The sequence below is a fragment of the Mastigoproctus giganteus genome, chromosome 11 (genome assembly GCF_048544385.1).
Source record: "Mastigoproctus giganteus isolate SK-2022 chromosome 11, ASM4854438v1, whole genome shotgun sequence".
Lineage (NCBI taxonomy): Eukaryota > Metazoa > Arthropoda > Arachnida > Uropygi > Thelyphonidae > Mastigoproctus > Mastigoproctus giganteus.
Window position 1 is genome coordinate 110,530,976 of NC_143585.1, and position 23,144 is coordinate 110,554,119.

General features: G+C 37.7%; 1 protein-coding gene across 1 annotated transcript in view; it reads left to right on the forward strand.

Annotated features, from left to right (window-relative positions):
- The window catches only part of Tsf2 (transferrin 2), a 190,160-nt gene that overhangs the window by 36,266 nt on the left and 130,750 nt on the right, over positions 1-23,144 (forward strand). The window contains exons 3-4 of the mRNA XM_090384537.1: positions 11,938-12,192; positions 21,605-21,942. Of these exons, the coding sequence (XP_090240663.1) occupies positions 11,938-12,192; positions 21,605-21,942 (593 nt within the window). The remainder of the gene's footprint in view (positions 1-11,937; positions 12,193-21,604; positions 21,943-23,144) is intronic.

Below are 23,144 nucleotides of genomic sequence, written 5' to 3' on the forward strand. Positions count from 1 at the left end.
AGCATCAAGATTCGTCAAAATCCTTCTGACATCCTTTTGACGGAAGACCACATTAGACATTGAATGGATCTTGTTGGGAATGGTGGGAGGTGTTTTACCAAGATCATTAATACATCAGTTGGAAGAAAAATGGGATGCTAGCAGGTCAGCTTTATCCTTAGCTGAAATGACAACAGAACCATCTGGTTTGGACAAAGGTGGGAGCAGAGATGGGCAAAAGTTGCGGCCAATAGCTTTGGCAAGAGACCAGAATGCTTGGCTACCATTAGGGCAAGAAGCAAGTTTTCTACTCTTAGCCTGTTCAAACTCTAGTTTGAACTGATTAATAACTGCTTTACATTTGTTGCGAGCTTTGGTGTAAGCAGAAAATGAAGCTGAAAAATTAGAAATAAGCCAATTACGATATGCAACGTTCTTCTCTTGAACAGCCTTAGCACATTTATTGGAAAATCAAGGTTTAGATAAAGGATGAGATTTTAAAGTGAAGTCTGGGATAAAGAATTCCATTCCTGCAAGAATAAATTCACTGACACGATCTGTGCAAACAGTGACATCAGAAGTTTTGAAACAGTAATCCGACCAACGATAAGAAGAAAAGAAATCTCATGGGTTATTCCATTTTGCATTCTTGTAATGCCAAACAACACGAGGTTGGGAATAGCCACAAGATAAAGGCTCCATTGGAGAAGAGACAATCACCAAGTTGTAATCTGAAGTACCTAAAGGACCTCTCCCTTCGACCGTGTACTTAGAAGGGTTGTTTGTGAGAAAAAGATCAAATGTGTTGGCTGTATGTTTAGGATTGTCTGTTATTCTTGTAGGTAAATGAACAATCGGTGCAAGGTCATTAGAAATTGCAAAAGGCTCAGCATCTTGACCAGCTGGGTTGGTGTGACTAGAAAACAGAAGCCGGCTGGAGTTGTGAACATTAAAATCACCAAGGAAAATTACCTCACTGTTAGGAACGTTGGACTGGAGAAAGTCAAGTTGCAAAGAGAGGAAGTCAAAGAGCTCCAAGTGATTAGTGGAGTTGGGAGAACAGTAGAGACAGCAGATGAATTTGACACAATGAGGTAAGAGATTTTAAGCCAGAGGAGATTCGAAATTATCAAGTCTCTGACAGGGAATATCGGAATGGACATATGCACAAGTACCACCTTTGAGGCGAAAGGAATCATACAGTGAATAATTTGGGCAACTGAGATGAGCAGTATTTGAATCAACCGATAACTGAGATTCTGTCAGAAAAAGTACATGGGGTTTGGCAGACTGCAAGTGGAAATGGACATCATTGAGATTAGAATTGAGACGACATATATTTGTGAAATGAATTAGGAAGTGTTGGCGAAGTTTAGATCCTTTTTCAGATAAGCTTACTCTATTAGTTTGACAATTCATGGTGTATTCAATAGTAAGAAAAAGTGGGTATGAAGTAATGAAATTTTTGGATATGGCATACACATGGTAAGAATATACCGCGATCCTTGACATACCGTGTTCCTCGACAATACCTCCCCCCATACACACTACTCGGACTCCCTCCAGTCAATATCTGGCAGAGTAGAGGTAGCAAGATTATACACTAGCTGATCTGGAAACCTCCTAGAGAGTTACCAATACCCCCCCCCCCCATACACACTACTCGGACTCCCTCCAGTCAATATCTGGCAGCAGGTTAGATTTAGCAAGATTATACACTAGCTGATCTGGAAACCTCCTAGAGAGTTACCAATAGGTTCGGTCCTGTGTACTAACTAGCGGCCAGCCTGCAAACACCGTTTTAGAGCTGTACCCTCGAATTGTAAGGAAGAGTGGATCTCGCTACGATGTTCATCATAACCTAAAAAGTCATCAATCATACTGCATGATGGAAGAGAAAAGGGGAAGGGTTGACTGGAACTCAGCTCTGGAGACTAAAAATGGGTTCCACCTCTTCAAGCCTCCGATAAGTAAAGTGGTGGTATTGCACCGGTTGATGACAGTCATTTACCACCAACCAGTACTGCCTGGTAACACAGAGGGACGGCATTCCTCCATGTGGTCTGGGCACCACATCTTGATCCCTGCTTACGTTGGTTCACACCTGGGTGGTCACCCACCATGTGCTTGTGCATGTAGGTTATACCCAGGAATACTAATAGTCCAACCATCGTGAAGGTGCAACCAGAGGATTTGGCTGTCACAGACTGTCTGAACTTTGCCGAAATTGGGTCTACTTTACTTGAGTGTCACCCGAATATCAGTTCCATCAGCGTTTTAGACTCCCAGGTTGCAAGTACAGCTTATCAAGTACAGGACCAAGTTGTAAATAAGCGACAAGAACCGGCATTATAAGTCACCATTGGGAGATTAGCGTACCTATTATCTTGCAACCCCCACTGTCTTCACATCTACCACTCAAAACAACAAAAAAAAAAAAAAAAAAAAAAAAGAGAGACCAAATGTTTAGTTTGTTTTAGTGCATCGCGTCAGTTGTTGTGTTCCATTGCACTGCAAAAGGACAAATTTTGTTTCGTTATTTATGTCAAGGATGTCAGTATTTTTTGTTTAGAAATCATGAAAATTATGGGCAAATGCAAGAGTTATGCTTTCAAATTAAACAAAAACTTGAAATTATTCAAAAGTTTGAAAACAGTGCATCTGTTAAATCTCTAAAGAACCATTATAATGTTGGTGGCCAAACCATACACGACAAAGGGAAGCTATTCGATTTAAAATTGACATCGTAAAAAATAAAGGGAGATCGTATTGGACACGCGAGTAGTACATGTTAAGTTTTTTAATTTTTTTCCCTGTGGTTAACCACGTGTAACTGAATCAGCGGATACATTTTTTTTTGTAATAAAACAGTTTTAAATAAATTTAAAAGTGTTTTATTTAAAAGTCATTATGTTCAATAAGTAGGTCTGACCTGAAAATAAAGTGTACAACATCACATTGTTGATGTATTTAAATACTGCTTATTTAATAATAATTTACTAAATCTTCCGTGTTATCCGAATTTTTGATTATCCGAGGTTCCGATGTCTTGCATAATTGCGACTCTAATGTACTTCAAATTCATAGTTCCTTTTTTTTTTATGAAACCCAAAACACAAAAGGTGTTAGAACCTATGGTACTAAGTACTGCATATGAGTTGAATGTTGGGAAGACAAGATATTTGTTGACATTAGATTTAAATTTCTGTAGATTTGTAATTTTCAGGAAATACATGTGAAGGAAGGTTGTTCCAGAAACCTGAAGTTGAAGGTATAAATGAGGAAGAAGAAAATCTGTGAGTTTGCAGTAGAACAGTAATTGGATGTTGATTGCTTGCGACACATGTTTGGACTGGTTTGGAAGAGAGTGGGGAAATTACAGAAGCCAATTCAGAAAAACTGTCCATGGAAGTATCTCCAAAAAGAATGGAGCAGAAATAGAATTTCTGCTCCATTCTTTTTGGAGATACTTCCGTAACAGCCTCCGTAGCCGAGTGGGCAGGAGCGGGAGTGCAGTAGCACACGCTCTTTGAGTAGACCGGGGTTCAAGCCCCTGCCTGCTGAATACGGTCGATCTGCCAACCCGCACTGGACCAGCGTGGCAGATTATGGTCCATTTCCCTCAGCATGAATTGTTGAGGAGGCTTCCATCCTGCAGTGGGTTGATAATGGCTGCACTTTTTTTTTTTTTTTTACTAGAAGCCTGAGAAAGGTTTTGGGTTGTCTGATATCTCTCAGACCTTTAGGCTGCATGGTGGGTGGATTTTAGATTTGTGCAGAGTGAGTAGTTTAGAATAAAAGTAATGCCAAAAGAAAAAAAAAGAGAAAACCCAGTTTTTCAGATGCAGAGGAAGCAATATTTGTGATATACCAAGAGAGATTAGAACTCAGGGTAATCTAATAGAGATATGTTATTTTGTCTAAAAATCTTATCATCATTGAAGTTTTTTTTTTTTTTTTGGTAGTTGTTGGCACATCGGCTTCTGTGGCCATAATGCACCTCCCAAGGTTTTTGCAGTACTTTGATCCAAGCCCTAGGCGGGATTCGAACCCGCGACCTGTGGGTTGCCAGGCAGGCACTTTACCCACCTGGCTAGCCTGGTCGGCATCATTGAAGATAAGCATACCAGCAGTAGACTCCTTTTTATGAGGTATAAAACAAGACTGAGTGTTAGAAGAACTGAACTTAACGGAGTTATTTTTGCCCCATTGGAGAATTACCTGAAGATCAGCATTTAATGAATTTGTGGTGGATATTCAAGATGATGATGTTTGTGCAGGGCAAGATCGGAATGTAATATGACATCTTCAGCAAAGCTGAAGATATGGATGGGATTTGCAGTCAGTGAAAGAAGAGCATTAATATACAAGAGGAAAAGAGTGAGAGGAAGAACTAAATCTTGGGGAACACCAGCATTAGTGGAGAAGACAGGAGACAGAGAACCATCTACCATCATGCTCAGTGTCCAGTTAGAGAGAGAGAAAACTGGATACCCATTTACAAAAAAACTTTAGGTGCCTCCGAGCAGGTGGGCAGGAGCAGCAGTGTGTAACACACGCTTCTCAATTAGACTGGGGTTCGAGCCTGTGACCACCAAATACAGAGGATGTGGAAAGGTCAGGGAATGACCACCGCATATCCCCGGAGCAATATGGCCTTAGTTGCTAATGCTCCTAAACACCAAAAATAATAACAAAAAAACTGTCAAAAATCCATAAGAGGGAGATTATTTAGAAGACCTTCATGCTGAACACAATCAAAATCCTTAGAAGTGTCAAGGGTATTTGTCTGAGTTTCACCAAACTTTTCCATTGAATTTGTCCATAGATTGGTAAAATAAGCTAAATTATCACCAGTGGGTCGACACTGATGGAATCCATGATTATCAGATGGTAGATTTCTAGGTAGTTTAGGATTTGGTTGTTAATGGATTTCTCTATTAGTTTAGAAAGTAGAAGTGAGTGCAGTGGAAAGATAATTGTATGGGAGGGATTTGTTACTCTTTAAGGAACTGGCTGCATATGAGCAAATTTTAAAGCAGAAGGAAAAATGCAAAGTATCAAAATTACACAGAACTGGAGTAAGAGCAGGAGCACAGGTTTTGAGAGCAAGTGGGAAAATAGCATCTGATACTGGAGCTTTCTCGGCATCAACAATTCTTCTGACATCCTCTTGATGGAAGACCACAGGAGTCATTGAGTGGAGTGTACTGGGAATGGTAGGAGATGTTTTGCCAAGATTGTTGATACAAGAGTTAGATAAACGATTAGACAAAAGTAGAATTCTAGCAAGTTGGCTTTATCTGTAGCTGAGGAGGCAATAGAAACATTAGGTTTTAACAGAGGTGGAGTATAGGTGCTGGTTGCCTATCTATAAACTATCTAAGTTGTCACCGATGGCTTTGGCAGGAGATCAGAATGGATGGCTATTGTTTGGACAAGAAGCAAGTTTTCTACTCTTATACATTTGGATGGTCGGGAGAACGAGAGTAGCCTGTGCGGACGTAGCTTATTGCCGCACCTGGAACAGGGAAGTTTTTTCTGTTTTATTAGCTTAAATTGGCATATTAACTTATTTTCTAGAGTAGCTTTATATTCCTAGTTACGATACTTAGTTTAAAGTTTAACATAGATAGAGATTTTGTAGGTATTACTTAGTATCGGTAAGGGTATCAAATCCACATGTTACAAGTTGAAGCTTCATTGAACGAGAGGTTTTTTTTTTTTTTTAACCATATTTGGCCGATTTATTAACCAATTGTTATATCAAATTATTTTCTGTAAGTAGCTAGTCAGGATCTTTAGTTTATTCTGAATTGAGACAGCGAGATTTGGAAGTTAATCGATACTTAAGTGTCCATAGATTTACCGTTCGTAAATTGCCGCCATTGTTACGCGATACAAAATATCTCGAACTAGATAGCATAAACTTAGTATAGTACATAATATAATATTGTCAGTTAATCAGTAAATCTATTAATCTTGTTGAACTTCATTGTCAATTAAATTGTACTTTTAAACTATATACATATAACAACTTAGGTTACGTAACATAAATAATTAGCAAAAATAAATAATTAATACTTAACTTGATACGGAAGTTATATAAAGGGATTTCGTAGATAACACTCGATACTGAAACATAAATATAGCATTATAACTGTGTTGGGATACAAGTTTAGGGTTTTAATTTTGTACTGAATTTGAAATTTTATTGAAATTAAATCGAAATCATGACTCAGACCAGAGCAGCAAAGCAAAAGGCTCAAGCTAATGGGAGAACTGAGGGGGGCAGTTGCCCTCTGAATCACAGCCTTTTAAAATGCACTATTTGCTTGATGTTTGTGGAGCAGTCAGGTATGGGACATGATACTGCCATGGGGGATGTCTTTGTATGTGCGCAATGTAAAGAGTGTAAGGAAATCAGGCGACAACTCAGTGTTATGGGCCTTTATGAGAGCTTGAAGGACAGGGTGGATGTCCTCGAAGGATTAAAAGTGAGGGGGCCCATCAAGCTCTCAACTACCCACACAAAGCCAGAGCTTGCACTTGGGCATCACGCAACACCCAAGGCAGAATGCGCTGGTCCCAAAGGAACTAGTAGTTGTTGGTGACTATTGTCAGGGAAATGGGAAACATGCTTTGTAAAAAGGATAGGTGGAACAGGACCAGGGTATGTCTACCAGAGGCAAAGGTTGATGACGTTGTAGAGCGGATATCATCTTTTAAGGGCACAAAAGGTGATATAGTTGTACACGTTGGCACTAATGATATAAGAGTAGGAGACCATCAGAATTACTTAACAAGTACAGGTCACTGTTGAAAAAAAAGCCTTGAATTAGGGTTGATTTTGAAAGTGTCTGCAATTCTTCCCAGACACGATAGGAGGGAGTATATGATGAGAGCCCTGTCGATCAATTCGGCCCTGGAAAGATTGTGCAAGGCTCAAGGGGTAGAATTTTTTTCAGCCTGGTCTGTACTTGTTAACAGAAGAGACTGCTTCTACAGGGATAGGATACACTTAAATAGAAAGGGTGCAAGAAAGTTTGCTCATGCTATCGAGGCAGTGTTAGGTGGGTCGGAAAACTGCTAGATTGGGGGGGATACAAGGACTAATAAATTAACAGTAGCCACTAGCAGAGGTGAAAGTGATTCTTGCACTGCTTTTATTGGAATGAGCAGCAGCTTGGAAAATAAGATGCAGGATATTTCAGAGACTGCTGGGAGTCATTGGGGTACAAGTAAACACATGGGTTGTGTTAGGGTAGCTAAGAAAAAGAACAGATGCATGTATACTTGCGTGTACACCAGTGCTAGGAGTTAGGTAAATAAATTTGATGAATTTGAGGTATTGCTCAAAGCATCAAAGGCGGATATTGTTGGGATATCAGAGATGTGGTGTCACACAGATATAAGTAATGCAGAACTGGAATTTGGGGAGTACAACGTCTACAGAAAGGATAGACAGGAGGAAGGGAGGAGGGGTTATGCTATTATTTAGGAAACACATAAAATCCAAGGAAGTGAAACCAGTCGACATCGCTGGACAGTGCAGTGTCGAGTCAGTTTGGTGTGACATAAGCATTGGGAGATCAAAATTGAGAGTAGGAGTGTGCTATAGGCCTAATGATTCTGGTGAGTACAATAAGACACTGTACAGGGAAATAGTGGGCTAGTAAATCAGAGAGTCTTATAATGGGGGATTTTAATTTCCCAGATATTGACTGGGAAATTAAAGTGACCAACCCACTATTTGTGGGTTGGTCACTCACACACTAGCAAGGTTTTTGTGGATTTATTGGATGATTGTTTTCTAAATCAGCATGTTCGGGAAGCAACTAGAGGGAGCAATACTCTTGATTTGATTATCAGTAGTGATTCTTCATGCATTAAGAATCTGCAGATACAGGAACCACTAGGTGGCAGTGATCAGTGTGCTGAAGTGGGATTTACTCAAGGAGGTAACTACCATCACGGGTAAAGGGAATGGTTATTGCTTTCGTAAAGGCGACTACGATGGTCTGAGACAGTATTTAAATTCTATGCAGTGGGACCAACTGATGATGTTACCAACAGCAAACTCAAAATGGGAAGCATTCAAAGAACTTATCTTGGAAGCTACTAGGCTTTACATACCAACTAAGAAATATTGTTCAAGGTTCAGACCTAAATGGATGTCAGATGAACTAATGAGACATTATGGCAGAAAAGAAAAATGCATGGGATACATATAAATTAACATGAGACACAGAAGCCTATGATAGATATAAGTTGACCTGTAACCAAGTTACAAAGGAGGTTAGGCAGGCGAAGGCAGATTACGAGAAATCTTTGGCAAGGGATGCAAAGAAAAACAGCAAGGAGTTCTTTACTTATGTAAACTCTAGAAGGAAGGGGATGAATCAGATTGGTCCACTTGATATCGATGGTTGAACTGTTCATGATCCTGCTCTGGTAGCTAACAAACTAAATGAATATTTTGCATCTACATTCACACATGAGGAGTTAATGAGGAAGGGGAATGCCATAGATGAAGTAAACACTGGCAGTGAGCTAGATGATCTTGTAATAATTGAGAGTAAAGTGGAGGAGAAATTGTTGAAGATAAATACAAGAAAGGCACTTAGAGTGGATGGGATCTATCCAGTTATATTAAAGGAGGCAGCAAAGGAAGTAAGCAATCAGTTAGCCATAATTATGAGAGCTTCCTTGGACTGAGGGGAGGTACCCACAGTGGAGATGTGCAAATGTAACCCCAATTCACAAAGGAGGATCAAAGGCTGACACAAGTAATTATAGACCTGTGAGTTTAACTTCTGTTCCAGGAAAATTAATGGAAGCACTGGTTAAAGAAGCACTACAGGATCATCTTGACAAGAATTCAGTTATAGTTCAGACAGCATGGTTTTGTTAAGGGAAGGTCTTGCCTGGCCAATTTGATTGGATACTATGATGTAGTCACAAAAGAATTGGATGCAGGGAATAACTTTGATATTATATATTTGGATCTTAGAAAGGCTTTTGATACTGTTGCACATGGAAGACTGCTGCACAAATTGGATCAGTGTGGCATTGGTGGCAAATTGTTGCTATGGATATAGGGATGGTTGAGTGGCAGAAGACAGAGTGGTAATTAATGACACTGCTCATCGTGGACTAATGTTATTAGTGGAGTCCCTCAGGGTTCAGTGTTGGGTCCATTGTTGTTTTCTGTATTTATAAATAATATTGATGATGGTATATCAAGCTTAATGTCCAAGTTTGCAAACGATACAAAGGTTGGCAGGGTTGTTAAGGACACTACTGAAGCTATGCTGCTGCAACAGGATCTGGAAAGGTTGAGCAGATGGGCTGAGAGGTGGCAAATGAAGTTTAACATTGACAAATGTAAAGTACTACATATGGGAAACAGCAACCCCAGAGCAACGTATCAACTCTGTGGTGCTACACTGACAGTGGTAGAGAATGAAAAGGACCTGGGGGTAATTGTGCAGGCAGATATGAAGTTCTCTGACAGTGTAGACGGGCTGCAAGAGTAGCTCATGGTGTCTTATCAATGATATACAGGAAGTTTTCTAGCAGGGATAGGGAGGTGATTATTCCCTTGTATAAGGCAATGGTCAGGCCACACCTTGAGTACTGTATACAGGTTTCTAGGCCTCATTTCAAGAAGGATGTAGAGCTGCTGGAACGAGTACAGAGAAGGGCAACAAGATTAGTGAACGGAACGAAGGGTTGCTCTTACGAAGAAAGGCTTAAGTTTTGCAAATTACAGTGTCTGGAGACTAGGCACTGGTGAGGTGATCTGATAGAGGTGTACAAAGCCTTGAATGGTTTGAGCATGGTCAATGGTGATGGGATAATGCCTCTTGCTCAGAATAATCACATGAGAGGGCATAAATTCAAATTGAGGAAAGACAGATGTAGGATAGATGTGCAGAAATTTACCTTTAGCCAGCAGGTAGTTGGTTGGTGGAACAGACTTCCATCCCTTGTTGTGGAAGTTGATAGCCTAAATAAATTTAAGGCTCAGCTGGACAGTTATTTTGAACGAACGGAGGGGTGAAGTGAAAGGGTTTTTTTTTATTTTTTTGGCTGATGCTGCATAAGCTTGCTTTCTTGCATCATATGCCTCTACTAATGCTAATACTGTTCTAAATCTAGTTTGGACTGTTTGATCACTACTTTACAATTGTTGCAAGCTGTAGTTTAGGCAGCAAATTAACCTGAGGGTTTAGATGTGAGCCAATTAATAAAGGATGAGATTTTAATTTGGGGTGTGGAATAAAGGATTTCATCCCTAAAAGAATAATTTCACTGGCATGATCTGAGCAAACACTGACATCACAGCATCTAAAACAGTAACCCACCCTTAGAAAAGAAGAATATAAATTTCTCCATTCATCCTATTTTGTACTCTTGTAATGTCAAACAACACAAGGCTATGAATGGCTATAAGAGAAAGGCTCCATTGGAGAAAAGCGCATCACCAAGTTGTGAGATGAGGACCAGAATATCACTCACCCACTTCTACTGTATACTTGAAAGGTTTGTTTGTGAGAAAAAGATCAAGAGTGACCTTTTTATCAAGAAAAAATCAGACGTAATCATTTTATTTGTTGTGTGGTTAGGATTGTCTGGTATTCTAGTAGGTAAATAAACAATAATTTCAAAAGCCTGAGCATCTCAACCAGCTGGGCCGTGTGACTATAAATTACCTCCAACAGTTCCAAGTGATTAGTGGAGTTGGGGAACAACCGATGCAACAGATGAATTTGGTAGAATGCGGTAGAGAGAATTTAAGAGAGATCTTGTGTTTTATTGACTTTTTTTTTCTTTTACATACACCATGGCTGAATTATTCAGAGCAAAACCACATAACCCTTGGTGATGGCAATGGTTGTATGGTTTTTACCCTGAAATTTCTGTTTTTCATATAGCAATATAGGCAAAGTGACCATAGTATACATGCAATTTATACTATGATATGCTGATGCATTGTAATCTTAATTGCTTTGCCAAAAAAAAAAAATTAAATAAAATCATAGTTTTTGCAAGAAAATATTTCTGGTTTATTAAGTTATATTACATATTTAACTTCTTTATACATTTCATTGTAGCTCTTTATTGATAATCACCAGAGCAGTTGAAACAAAGTGCTAGCTTCTTCAGACACTTCTTGCAATAGTACATTGTATCTTTCATTTTGTCAGACTGAAGGCATGAACGACATATTTTTTACATGTCCCTTCATATTTAGAGTGAATTTCACAAGTGCATGTGAAACGGCCTTCAGCATTCTTCTAGTGACAGCTACCTGTGAAGGAGTAGTAGGGCATCATCAGTCTTGTGAGATAAGCTGTCTTATCACCTAAAAATGAAAGTCATACAGACTCATTTTTCTTCTGGAGTTCTTATTGAAAAGTTGAAAAGGTGTTCGGAAGTATAATTTTAAAAATATGAATTGCCAGTTTTTGTCTACCAACAAACTCTTTCTTTCACATGGTTAGTAAGACACCATTTGGTCTTTACTGCTTACTCCAGATGTGTACATTCAGTAATCACTGAATTGACTACCCCGTTTGTAATGGACTGTGCTACATATCTCACAATATAAAAGAGCCAAACAGTTTCATACACTAGAGCAGTGGTAGTTGTATCTGGTTGTGCAAGTCAAAGTGATAAAGTAGCAGTTATGGAAGTAGTAAAGATATTTAAAGAATGCAGAGTGTGCTCTATTATTAATGATTTATTTTCCTGTTCAACCACATTGTTGTGGTAGTAATAAAAATTTTTTTTTTTTTTTTTTTTACTAATGTGGTTTTTTGGAATTATAAATAAATCAAGTTAATATAAATTAAGATATATTATAATTTACTTATGAAACTTGTCTGCCAAAACAATTTTGAAAAAGTAATTTTGTAAATTTTACTTAATTTAGCTTTGTTATTTTTATAGAAAAATCGAGTGGTTATTATGCAGTTGCTGTTATAAAAACGTCATCTCATATTGGTACCCTTGATGAACTAATAGATAAAAAGGCTTGCTTTCCTGGGGTTGGACAAATGGCAGGTTGGGTCATTCCTATATCTACTTTAGTAACAAAAGAAATACTACAAGTTAGAGACTGTAATAATTTGATTAAATCAGCCTCTGGATTTTTTGGATCTAGCTGTGCACCAAATTCTTTGATTGATAAGTACAATCCCACAGGTGAGTTTTAGTATTTTTGAGTTTAGACTCTTTTTCTATGTTAGCAGTACATTTGAAAAATATGGATTGCAAAACCCGATATTACATTGCTGACAACTATTTAACACCAGTTTCATTTGAAAAAATGATAACAATATGTGCAAAAATTGTTATTTTCTTCTAAATTTTGGTAAAGTTTGTTTGAAGTAACTCATTATTAGACATAATAAAAATTTCAGGTTTTTTTGTTTTTTTTTTTTAAATTTTAATCTTATAACTGAAACTGGCTTTAGTCTGCTAAGATGTGTATGATATTCATAGTGATTGTGTACTCACAATGTATACTCCCCTCCCTACCAGTTATTAATTTCAAGGTGACTGTTTCATTCAACTAATACATCTATTTGTATATAATACCTGTTGCTTATGATGTAAGCAGAAGGTGATACTATCAATCATCCTCTTAGATTTTTATTGTATTTTACCTTTTTTTTTACCTACTATCTTCTACCTGTTATACTCAGATATAGTTCATTGAATCAATCGGTTCACGGAAACAGATTAATTGATTGTGTTTCCATTGTTCCACCTTCTGGCATTCTGTATATTAACTTTGATATTAGCATTAGAGAGGCATATGATGCAAAAAAGCAAGCTTATACAGCATCAGCCAAAAATAAAAAAATAATAAAACCCTTCCCATTCCACTGATCCATTCAAGGCAGAACTAGAACCATCTAGTTCTGCCTTGAATTTATTCAAGCCATCAATTTCCACAACAACAGATGGAAGTTTGTACCAGCAATCAACTACCCTCTGGCTAAAGGCAGATTTCTGCACATCTATTCTACAACTGTCTTTCCTCAATTTGTATCTGTCTTCTCAGGTGTGCAATCTGAGGGGAAGAATCCCATCAGCCTTGAGCCTGCTCAATCCATTCAAGGCCTTATACACCTCAATCAGTATGCTTGCAGGTGCCTAGTCTCCAGATGCTGCAATTTGCAGGACTTGAGCCTTTCTTCATGAGAGCACCCCTTTGTTCCCCTCACTAGTCTTGTTGCTCTTCTGTGTACTCATTCTAGCAACCCTACTTATCCTTCCTAAAATGAGGCTTCCAGACCTGTACACAGTACTCAAGGTGTGGCCTGACCACTGCCTTATACAAGGGGATAATCACCTCCTTATCTCTGCCAGCAAAATTCCTGTATATCATTGACAAGACCCCTTGACCTACTCTGACAGCCTGTCTGCACTGCTCAGAAAACTTCATATCTGACTGCACAATTACCCCCCAGGTCTCTTTCATTCTCAATTACCCTGAGTGTAGCACCACCCAGTTGGTACATTTCTCTGGGGTTACTGGTACCCATATGCAGTACTTTGTTTTTGTCAATGTTAAACTTCAGTTGCTGCCCCTCAGTCCATGTGCCCAACTTTTCCAGATCCTGTTGCAGTCTGTTTTCCAGATTCTGTCATTACTGTTATTAACAACCCTGTGAATCTTTGTATTGTCTGCAAACTTTGACATTAAGCTTGATATACCTTCATCAATATCATTGATAAATATACAAAACAACAATGGGCCCAACACCGAACCCCGAAGGAAACCACTAATAACATCAGTCAATTTTGAGCAGTATCCATTGATTACCACTCTGTCTTCTCCCACTCAACCATCCTTTTATCCACTGTAGCAATTTGCCTTAAAACCATACTGCTCCTGTACACTAGTCTTCCAGGGGTATTAATTTATTAAAAAGGTAATTTTTATTCACTATTACCCATTAATATTACTTAATATCAGAAAAATTAAATAAAATTATAGAATTAAGTGATGAGTAGAAGGGATTCAGGAAAACAGATTGAACATAGATGCAATATTTATGATAACACAGATAATAGAAAATTCAGAGTACAGGCTGGCATCAATTAATGCGATTAATTCGTACCGCGAGCAGATCGCGCAAAATGGAAACTTGTTAATCGAATATAATAATCAATAGGAAAAATTTTAATTGGTCCTTGACCTTCTGGAATGTCCATAAAGAATTTTAAAAATACCTTTTAAATAAATTTTTAATCTTCTGGAATGTCTATAAAGAATTGGAAAAATACCTTTTAAATAACTTTTTAACTGTATACAATGTAAAAGATAATGAAAATAATTATGGAATTAAATGTTTATTGCATAAAACAGCGGTTCCCAAACTGCGCGCCGTGGAATATTTTTAAATTTTCGATGGAAACGCAGCGATACTCAACATTTGTCAGACACCGCGCAAACTATTAACTCGAGGTAGTTCACAGTTTCAACATTTCTTATTAAGTTGTTTGGACCTAACTGCTTAATAAACTGAACTGTTAGGTATTTCTTTTGGTCTAGGTGCACCGTGAAAAAATTATTGAGTCAGTAAGGGCGCCACGAAACGAGAAAGTTTGGAAACCTCTGACATAAAATACACAATGAAGAAATGACTTTTGCAGAAATATTTGAACAGTGTTGACCTTCTCTTTTCATCAATCAATTTCTGATAGCCGACAACAATCTTCTCTGGGTCTTGACGAAATAAATATCGCAGAGAACCTCAAACAAAAGGTTTGAGGTTCTCTGCGATACGAAAGATTTCATCTAGTTCTTTTACCGTTATCTCCTTCACGGTAACATTTTAATCTGGCTCATTTAAAAATTTGAATTTTTAAATGCAAGTCTGCATTGACTTTATTAGCGAGAGACAAACAAGTAACATGTCTTCTTCCGATGGTTGATAGAACACACTGAGGCGAGCAGCAGACAAACGTTCGTTTATTACCCGTCCAATGCACGGTAAGCTTAACGGGCAATTCAAATCTTTTTCAACTAGCACATAAAAAAAAAAAAAAAATCGCGTTTGCTGGAAATTTGCATCGTGTAAAGTGAAAAGTGGTATAATTTTTTCAAATAGCGGTAACTGAAAAAAGTGTTAATCGAACTCGTGTTATGCAAGGCCTGGCTGTATAATAGATTCATTTGTATGTGTTTAGTAGACATTAAAAAGCTGTCTACTAAACACATACAAATGGTGTATACTAAACACATACAAATGATGTCTACTAGACATCATTAAAAAGCTTTTGACAGAGTACAAATAAAAGATGTAACCTAAATCTTAAAATTATGTACAGTTACTCAACAATTAATAGAAGTTAACAGAGTTATATATATGAGGTGTAGCAGTAAAGTCGCCGGACTGGTGCAATTAAAAGAATGCAAAGTTAAAGGAATTAAAAAATGATTCAAAGTAATCACAATTTGATTGAACTTATTTATTACACTGTTCTAAAAGTTTCTGAAAAGAGTCAATGAAGGCATCCAAAGAGATGGTGTTCAGTTCAGCAGTTATGTTTTTCTTCAATATCCTGATATCTTTTTCTTTCGAGGGCAGTTTTCATCTTGGGAAAGAGGAAGAAGTTTGCTGGCGGTGCTAGATCGGTAGAGTGAGATGGAGTTTGATCTATACAGTGCCACGTTTTATTAGAAATATTTTCACAACAAGTGTGGAATGGGCATTGTTATGCATCAAGTACCAGCAATCTTTCTCTCATAATCGTGGCCTCTCCTGGGACATTTGCTTCAATAATCTTTGAAGCACCTCTACGTAGAATGCAGCATTGATTCACTCTCCTTCAGGTACAAATTCCTTGCGAATACCCCCACCCCCCTGTTTTTTGAAAACATGACCAACATCATCTTGGTCCTGGATTTCTGTAAACAAAACTTTTTTGACCTTGTTGATGATTTTGAAGTCCACTTCATTCTCTGATGCTTTGTCTCTGGGTAATATTGAAACATCCAACACTTGTCTCCAGTGACAATACAGTTCAGGAAATTAGGATTGTTTTGATAAGTCTGAATGAAATCTTCACACAATGGCACTGTTCGTTAGTTCTGCTCATCATGAGGCTGTATGATGCAAAATTTGCAGACCTTCCTTTTCCCAAATTCATATCCAACTCACCTGCCATCACTCTGAGGGTCAAATGACAATCTCTTGCCACAAATTCCCAAACTTTTGCAACTCTGTCCTCATTTCTTCAGGTTGATGGCTGCCCACTTCTTGCATCATCACAAACATCCTTGTCTTTGAACTGCTCAAACCATTGAAACACACTGGTACGACTTAATTTCATCACCATAAGCAATTTTACATTTAACACGTTTCTATTGCAGATGTTTCCAGTTTAAATCAAAATTTGATATTCATTCGTTGTTCCATTGCAGTATCGTGACATGGAACACTAATATTACTAATGAAACTGGGTGTTACTTGCGACCTGTCAGGCAATTGGATAATCTCTGTACCACCATCTGTTGGAGGAAGTTTGAACTACAGCATGCCACTTCCATTTATTTTCAAACCCATTGAACATGATGGCAACAGCACCAGTCTAAGAACTCTATTTTCACATCTTTGTACATGCAGACAATAAGCGCATAATCAAAATAGATCAACAAAGAAAGAAATAAAAAAGAAATTAATAACTAAAAGGATAGTTATTAGTATTAGCTGTACAGTGCAAAGAAGCCACAGGCTTCTGTTGCACTGGCCAAAAAGAGAGAGAGAGAGAGAGAGAGAGAGAGAGAGAGAGAGAGAGAGAGAGAGAGAGATAAGAAAATACAAATTATGCACAACTCCCTCCTCATGTGGGTAACTATCCAGTTGACCTTTGAATTTTTTCAAACTGTCAGCCTCAACTACTTATGAAGGCAACTTGTTCCAGTAATCAACAACTCACTGGATAAAAGAAAACCTCCTACAATCTAGTCTAAACCTCTTTCCCTATAATTTGAATTTATGGGCCCTATAACATTGAAAATTCTGTATTCATTCATTTTACTAGCCCCCTCTCAAAACTTTATAAAACTCAGTCAGGTCCCATCTAAGATTGCCTGGTTGCTAAGCTCTGTTGCCTACATAATTGAAGTCTTTCCTCATGTGGTTGCTCTTTTGCTAATCTCACTATGTGAGTTGCCCATTTTTGGACCCTTTCATGAAAGACAGTCTTTTTTTTTTTAGTGATATCTCCATACTCAGATGCAGTATTCCAAATGCAGTCTTAGGTAGTAGAATCCATATCCTCCTTTATGAGCAGCCTTATTAAAATACTCCTCAGTAAAAATTGATCCCTCTGTTCTCACTGTTGCACAATATTATTTTTTTTCTATTTCATGACTACCCTACAAATGTAGAAAACATTTGTGAAATTTCTCCATAGACCAGTGAATAATCCAATTACCTTAAGATTACCACATACATTTCAAGCAAAGCCAAGGTACTTTATTGCACTCACGATCTTGGACATACTTTCATGTTTCTTTTAAGCCAATAGCATGAAGTAGAGAAACTGATGTGAATGCATTTCCATTGTGCAGCTGAACAATTTTTAAACTTAATTATGAGGCATCAATACATGCAGTAGTATTAATTGAGGTATATGATGCAAGAAAGCAAGCTTATACAGCATCAGCCAAAAAAAAAAAAAACTCCCCCCTTCCTATTTCACCTATCCAGTCACTCCAAATGTTTGTCTAGTTCAGCCTTAAATTTATTTAAGCTATCAACTTCCACAACAACAGATGGAAGTCTGTTCCAGCAATCAACTACCCGCTGACTAAAGGCAAACTTCTGCACATCTATTCTACAACTGTCTTTCCTCAATTTGAATCTATGCCCCCTTAGGTTCTTAATCGGATCAAGCGGAAGTATCCTGTTAGTATTGAGCCTGCTCAAACCATTCAAGACTTACACATCTTGATTGATCACCTCACAGGTGCCTAGTCTCCAGATGATGCAACCTTCAGAACTTAAGCCTTTCTTTGTTAGTGCACCCCTTTGTTCCTCTCTCCAATCTTGTTGCCCTTCTCTGTACTCATTCTAGCAACTCTACATCCTTCCTAAAATGAGGCCTCCAGACCTGTACACAGTCTCAATGTGTGGCCTGACCATTGCCTTATTATACAAAGGGATAATCACCTCCTTGTCTGCTAGCAAAATTCATATATATCATTGACAAAACTCCATGTCCTGTTCTGGCAGCCTGTCTGCACTGTTCAGAGAACTTCATATGTGACTGCACTATTACCCACAGGTCTTTTTCATTCTCCACCTCTCTGAGTGTAGTACCACACAGTTGGTACGTTTCTTTTGGGTTACTATTCAATATGCCATTCATAATGATAGTGTTCAATGCCCAGTTCATTCAGAAGACCACTAATATCTTAACAGAAACAAATGATACCTTTCACAAAGAAATATTTTGAAAACAACTTTGTGACACTTTTGATATAACTGTAATTAGCATTAGTAGAGGCATTTGATGCAAGAAAGCAAGCTTATGCAGCATCAGCAAAAAAAAAAAAAAAAAAACCCCACTTCCACTTCACCCCCCTGTTCATTCAAAATACCTGTCCAGCTGAGCCTTAAACTTATTTAGGCTATCAACTTCCACTACAAGGGATGGAAGTCTGTTCCACCAACCAACCACCCGCTGGCTAAAGGCAAATTTCCGCACGTCTATCCTACATCTGTCTTTCCTCAATTTGAATTTATGCCCTCTCAGGTGATTATTCTGAGCTAGAGGAAGAATCTCATCAGCATTGAGCATGCTCAAACCATTCAAGGCTTTATACACCTCTATCAGATCACCTCGCTGGTGCCTAGTCTCCAGACACTGTAATTTGCAAAACTTAAGCCTTTCTTCGTAAGAGCACCCCTTTGTTCCATTCACTAATCTTGTTGCCCTTCTCTGTACTCGTTCCAGCAGCTCTACATCCTTCTTGAAATGAGGCCTCCAGACCTGTATACAGTACTCTAGGTGTGGCCTGACCATTGCCTTATACAAGGGAATAATCACCTCCTTATCCCTGCTGGAAAAATTCCTGTATATCATTGACAATACTCCATGAGCTACTCTTGCAGCCCGTCTGCACTGCTCAGAGAACTTCATATCTGCCTGCACAACCACCCCCAAGTCCCTTTCACTCTCTACCACTGTCAGTGTAGTACCACAGAGTTGATACGTTGCTCTGGGGTTGCTGTTTCCCATGTGTAGTACTTTACATTTGTCAATGTTAAACTTCATTTGCCACCTCTCAGCCCATCTGCTCAACCTTTCCAGATCCTGTTGCAGCAGCATAGTGTCAGTAGTGTCCTTGACAACCCTGCCAACCTTTGTATCGTCTGAAAACTTGGACATTAAGCTTGATATACCATCATCAATATCATTTATAAATACAGAAAACAATAATGGACCCAACACTGAGCCCTGAGGGACTCCACTAATAACATTAGTCCACGATGAGCAGTGTCCATTGATTACCACTCTCTGTCTTCTCCCCCTCAACCACCCCTTTATCCATAGCAGCAATTTGCCTCCAATGTCACACTGCTCCAATTTGTGTAGCAGTCTTCCATGTGCAACAGTATCAAAAGCCTTTCTAAGATCCAAGTATATAATATCAAAGCTATTCCCTGATTCCAGTTCTTTTGTGACTGCATCATAGTATCCAATCAAATTGGTCAGGCAGGACTTTCCCTTAACAAAACCTTGCTGTGTCCGAGCTATAACTGAAGTCTTGTCTAGATGATCCTGCAGTGCTTCTTTAACCAGTGCCTCCATTAATTTTCCTGGAACAGAAGTTAAGCTCACAGATCTATAATTACTTGTGTCAGCCTTTGATCCTCCTTTGTGAATTGGGGTCACATTTGCACATCTCCAGTCTATGGGTACCTCCCCTGAGTCCAAGGAAGCTCTCATAATTATGGCTAAGGGTTTGCTTACTTCCTTTGCTGCCTCGTTTAATATAACTGGATAGATCCCATCCACCCCGGGTGCCTTTCTTGTGTTTATCTTCAACAGTTTCTCCTCCACTTTACTCCCAGTTATTTCAAGATTCTGTAGCTTACTGCTAGAGTTGAATACACCTCTGGCATTCCCCTCGCTGAATAACTCCTCATGTGTGAATGTCGATGCATATATTAATATAATTAAGGTAATATTTAATAATATAATAATATAATTAAGATAATATTAATAATATAATTAAGATAATATATTAAATTAATTAAGATAATATATTAATATAATTTTAATTCCAACTTCAAGTAACTTTCCCTGTTGTAACCTAGAACCAAAGAGTTCTGCTTGCTGTTTAGATAATTTTAAATCATAACTAACTCATTCAACTCTTCTTGGTTCATTATGTGTAGTCTTGCACAAGAATCCTTGCTACATTCCTCACTGCTTCCTTTATCCCATGATTTTGGGGTAATGGGCCTTATTGCAGATGATGTGTTAGGTTACTTTTTGCCGTTCTTGCTTTTTCTTGATGTGCTTAATGTTTTTGTTATGCAAAAATAGCAATTGTTTGGTTGCATGGTTCTTGCCACATATAGGAAAAGCAAAAGGCATAGTTTTAATTTTCCTAGTTAGATATCCTCAGATTTCTGATGCAGGTAGTATAGCATGTATATGAAGTGTATGTTTTCTGCTGATCACCATCTTTCAACCAAAGTACAAAGAATATGCAATTTAGTAATATGGTAGATTTTCTTATTCTGAATTTTTGTTGTAAAATGTCCACACTCACACAGCAGAAATTATCAGGTAGTTCAGATACCTCTTTTGCTTCTTCTTAAACATTTTAACAATGAAATGCTAACCAAAACACAGAAGAAACAAACAATATGCAATAGTATGCAGCTGTACATGTACTCACACTGAAAGTCTTTCTGTTACTGAAAGAGAGTGGTGGGAAGCAGACACATAAGATTGAACATTTTAACCCTTCCCAAAATTACTGCCACCTTCTGTGATCACGTGGAAGTATTATAATTTTCAGGTAATACAACAGATCAGTGTCATGTCTGCTTTCCAAAATTGTAGTAAAATATACATGTTATGGGTAAATATAAAAACTTGTACATGTAGAAATTGACATGATGAGAAGTTTAAAGAATTATTTTACAGCTCTACTTATAAAAATTGACTTCAAAGATGATATTAGTGGAGGTAAAAATTATTTTGGCCAGTATAATTACAGCCAAAGGTTTGCATACCTTTTCTGCTGCTTTTAATATAATTGGGTAGATTTTGTCAGCCCTAATAGGCACCTTATTTACTTTTAGTTTTAATCATTTCTTTTGTGCTTAATTATCACAATCATTTAGCTTTCAGTTATAATTTAGTATACTTCTGGTATTCCCGCCCTAAAAATTTCACATGTGAACATAGATGAAAAATATTTATTGAGTCTTTCAGCAACCTGAACAGGATCATCAGTAGTATGCTATATCTCTATATTTAAAGGTAACTTTTTTTTAAGCTTATAATATGCTTATTTCTCTTTCAGTTATATATCTAATAACTTTATAATTTTTTTTTTTTTACCTCCCAGGAGATAATCCACAGCACATGTGTGATTTGTGTAGTGGTAAAAAAGGCAATCGTTGCTCTGGCAGTGATCCCTATGCTAATTTTGATGGAGCCTTTGAATGTTTAGTTGCAGATGGTGATGTTGCATTTTTGAAACATACTACTGTTGAAGAAATGGTTACGAGAAGTTCATACCATGGATCTGGTAAGGATCAGTTTAAACTGTTATGTCCAACTGGTGTTACTGCTAATATAGACAGCTACAGAAATTGTAATTGGGGTTTTGTTCCTGCACATGCAGTAGTTACTACATCTGCCAATTTGCCAGATATAAGACAAGCATACCAGACTTTTCTAATGGTAAGTTTAGTATTGCCAAAGAATATTTGTTTTAATGGTAACTTAGATGTGTAATGCAAAGTAAAAATGAAAATTGTTACTTTAAAATATTATCTATATATTAATACTGAAGCTGTTTTCTTGAGACGGCAATTGTGAACGATAGGCCTAACTGATGGGGCTGAAAGTGGTCTCAAATTAGATATTTCTTCCTAGGTGTGCAGAAAAATGGGAAAATATAAAAATTCTAAATAGTTTTATTTTATGGAACGGGCCAGTTTTGTTTACTAGCACTGCCCACCTTAGCCCCGCTATGCTGCCGTGCTACTCTGACTGGTTGTGTTGAACATACCTTGTGGCAAAGAAGAAACACATTTTCGTGCTCCTACGAATTAATCTAGAATCGGTCTGAAATACGCATTTAAGGATCCGGAAGATTTAATGTGTCACAGTATTGGCATACTTAGTGAAAGGTGTGTCATTGTCAAGCCTTACATTTTAAGTTTGAAAAATCTGGGATCATTTTATTTTACTGCAGAATATGGCAATTTCAGAAGGATTGATCAACGGTACGAGACTTATAGTCAAAGTTATGCATCAGAATTTTTGGATCTAGAAATAATAACGGGAGAAGCTAAAAAAAAATGGGTACTCTTACCGCTTGTAGATTTGACTCCATCCGATTCCACTTTGCCATTCCCATTTAAGAGACGGCAGTTTCCTCTTCGGCTGGCTTTTGTGATGACTATAAATAAAAGTTTAAAAACAAATGTTTGATAGACTTGGAATTACACTTATTAACCCTGTATTTAGTCACGGCCAATTGTATGTAGCAATGTTTTGGGTCAGATCATTCCAACATATTAAGATAAGGTTACCAGAAGGGACAAGAATATAAAAAATGTTGTTTACAAAAAAGTATTATAGAGACTGTACTACAGTATCTATATAGAGAATATTCTACATTTTGTACATGTGAAATTGTTATTCAATGTGCACATTTTGAATAATCAGAAAGATAGTGAAACCAAATAAAATTTTAAGTTCCCTCAGATACAAGAAATGAGAAAGGATTCGACGTGTACTGGCTTACCTGCTCGCAACAAAACACGGACTACATTTCTTAGGACAACTAGAGAAAAGCTCTGCTACAGTTGTGAAATTTTCTCAATGGTTACAGCTAGTTTTATTTATATAAAATTTTAAATATTAGCCTAAACTAA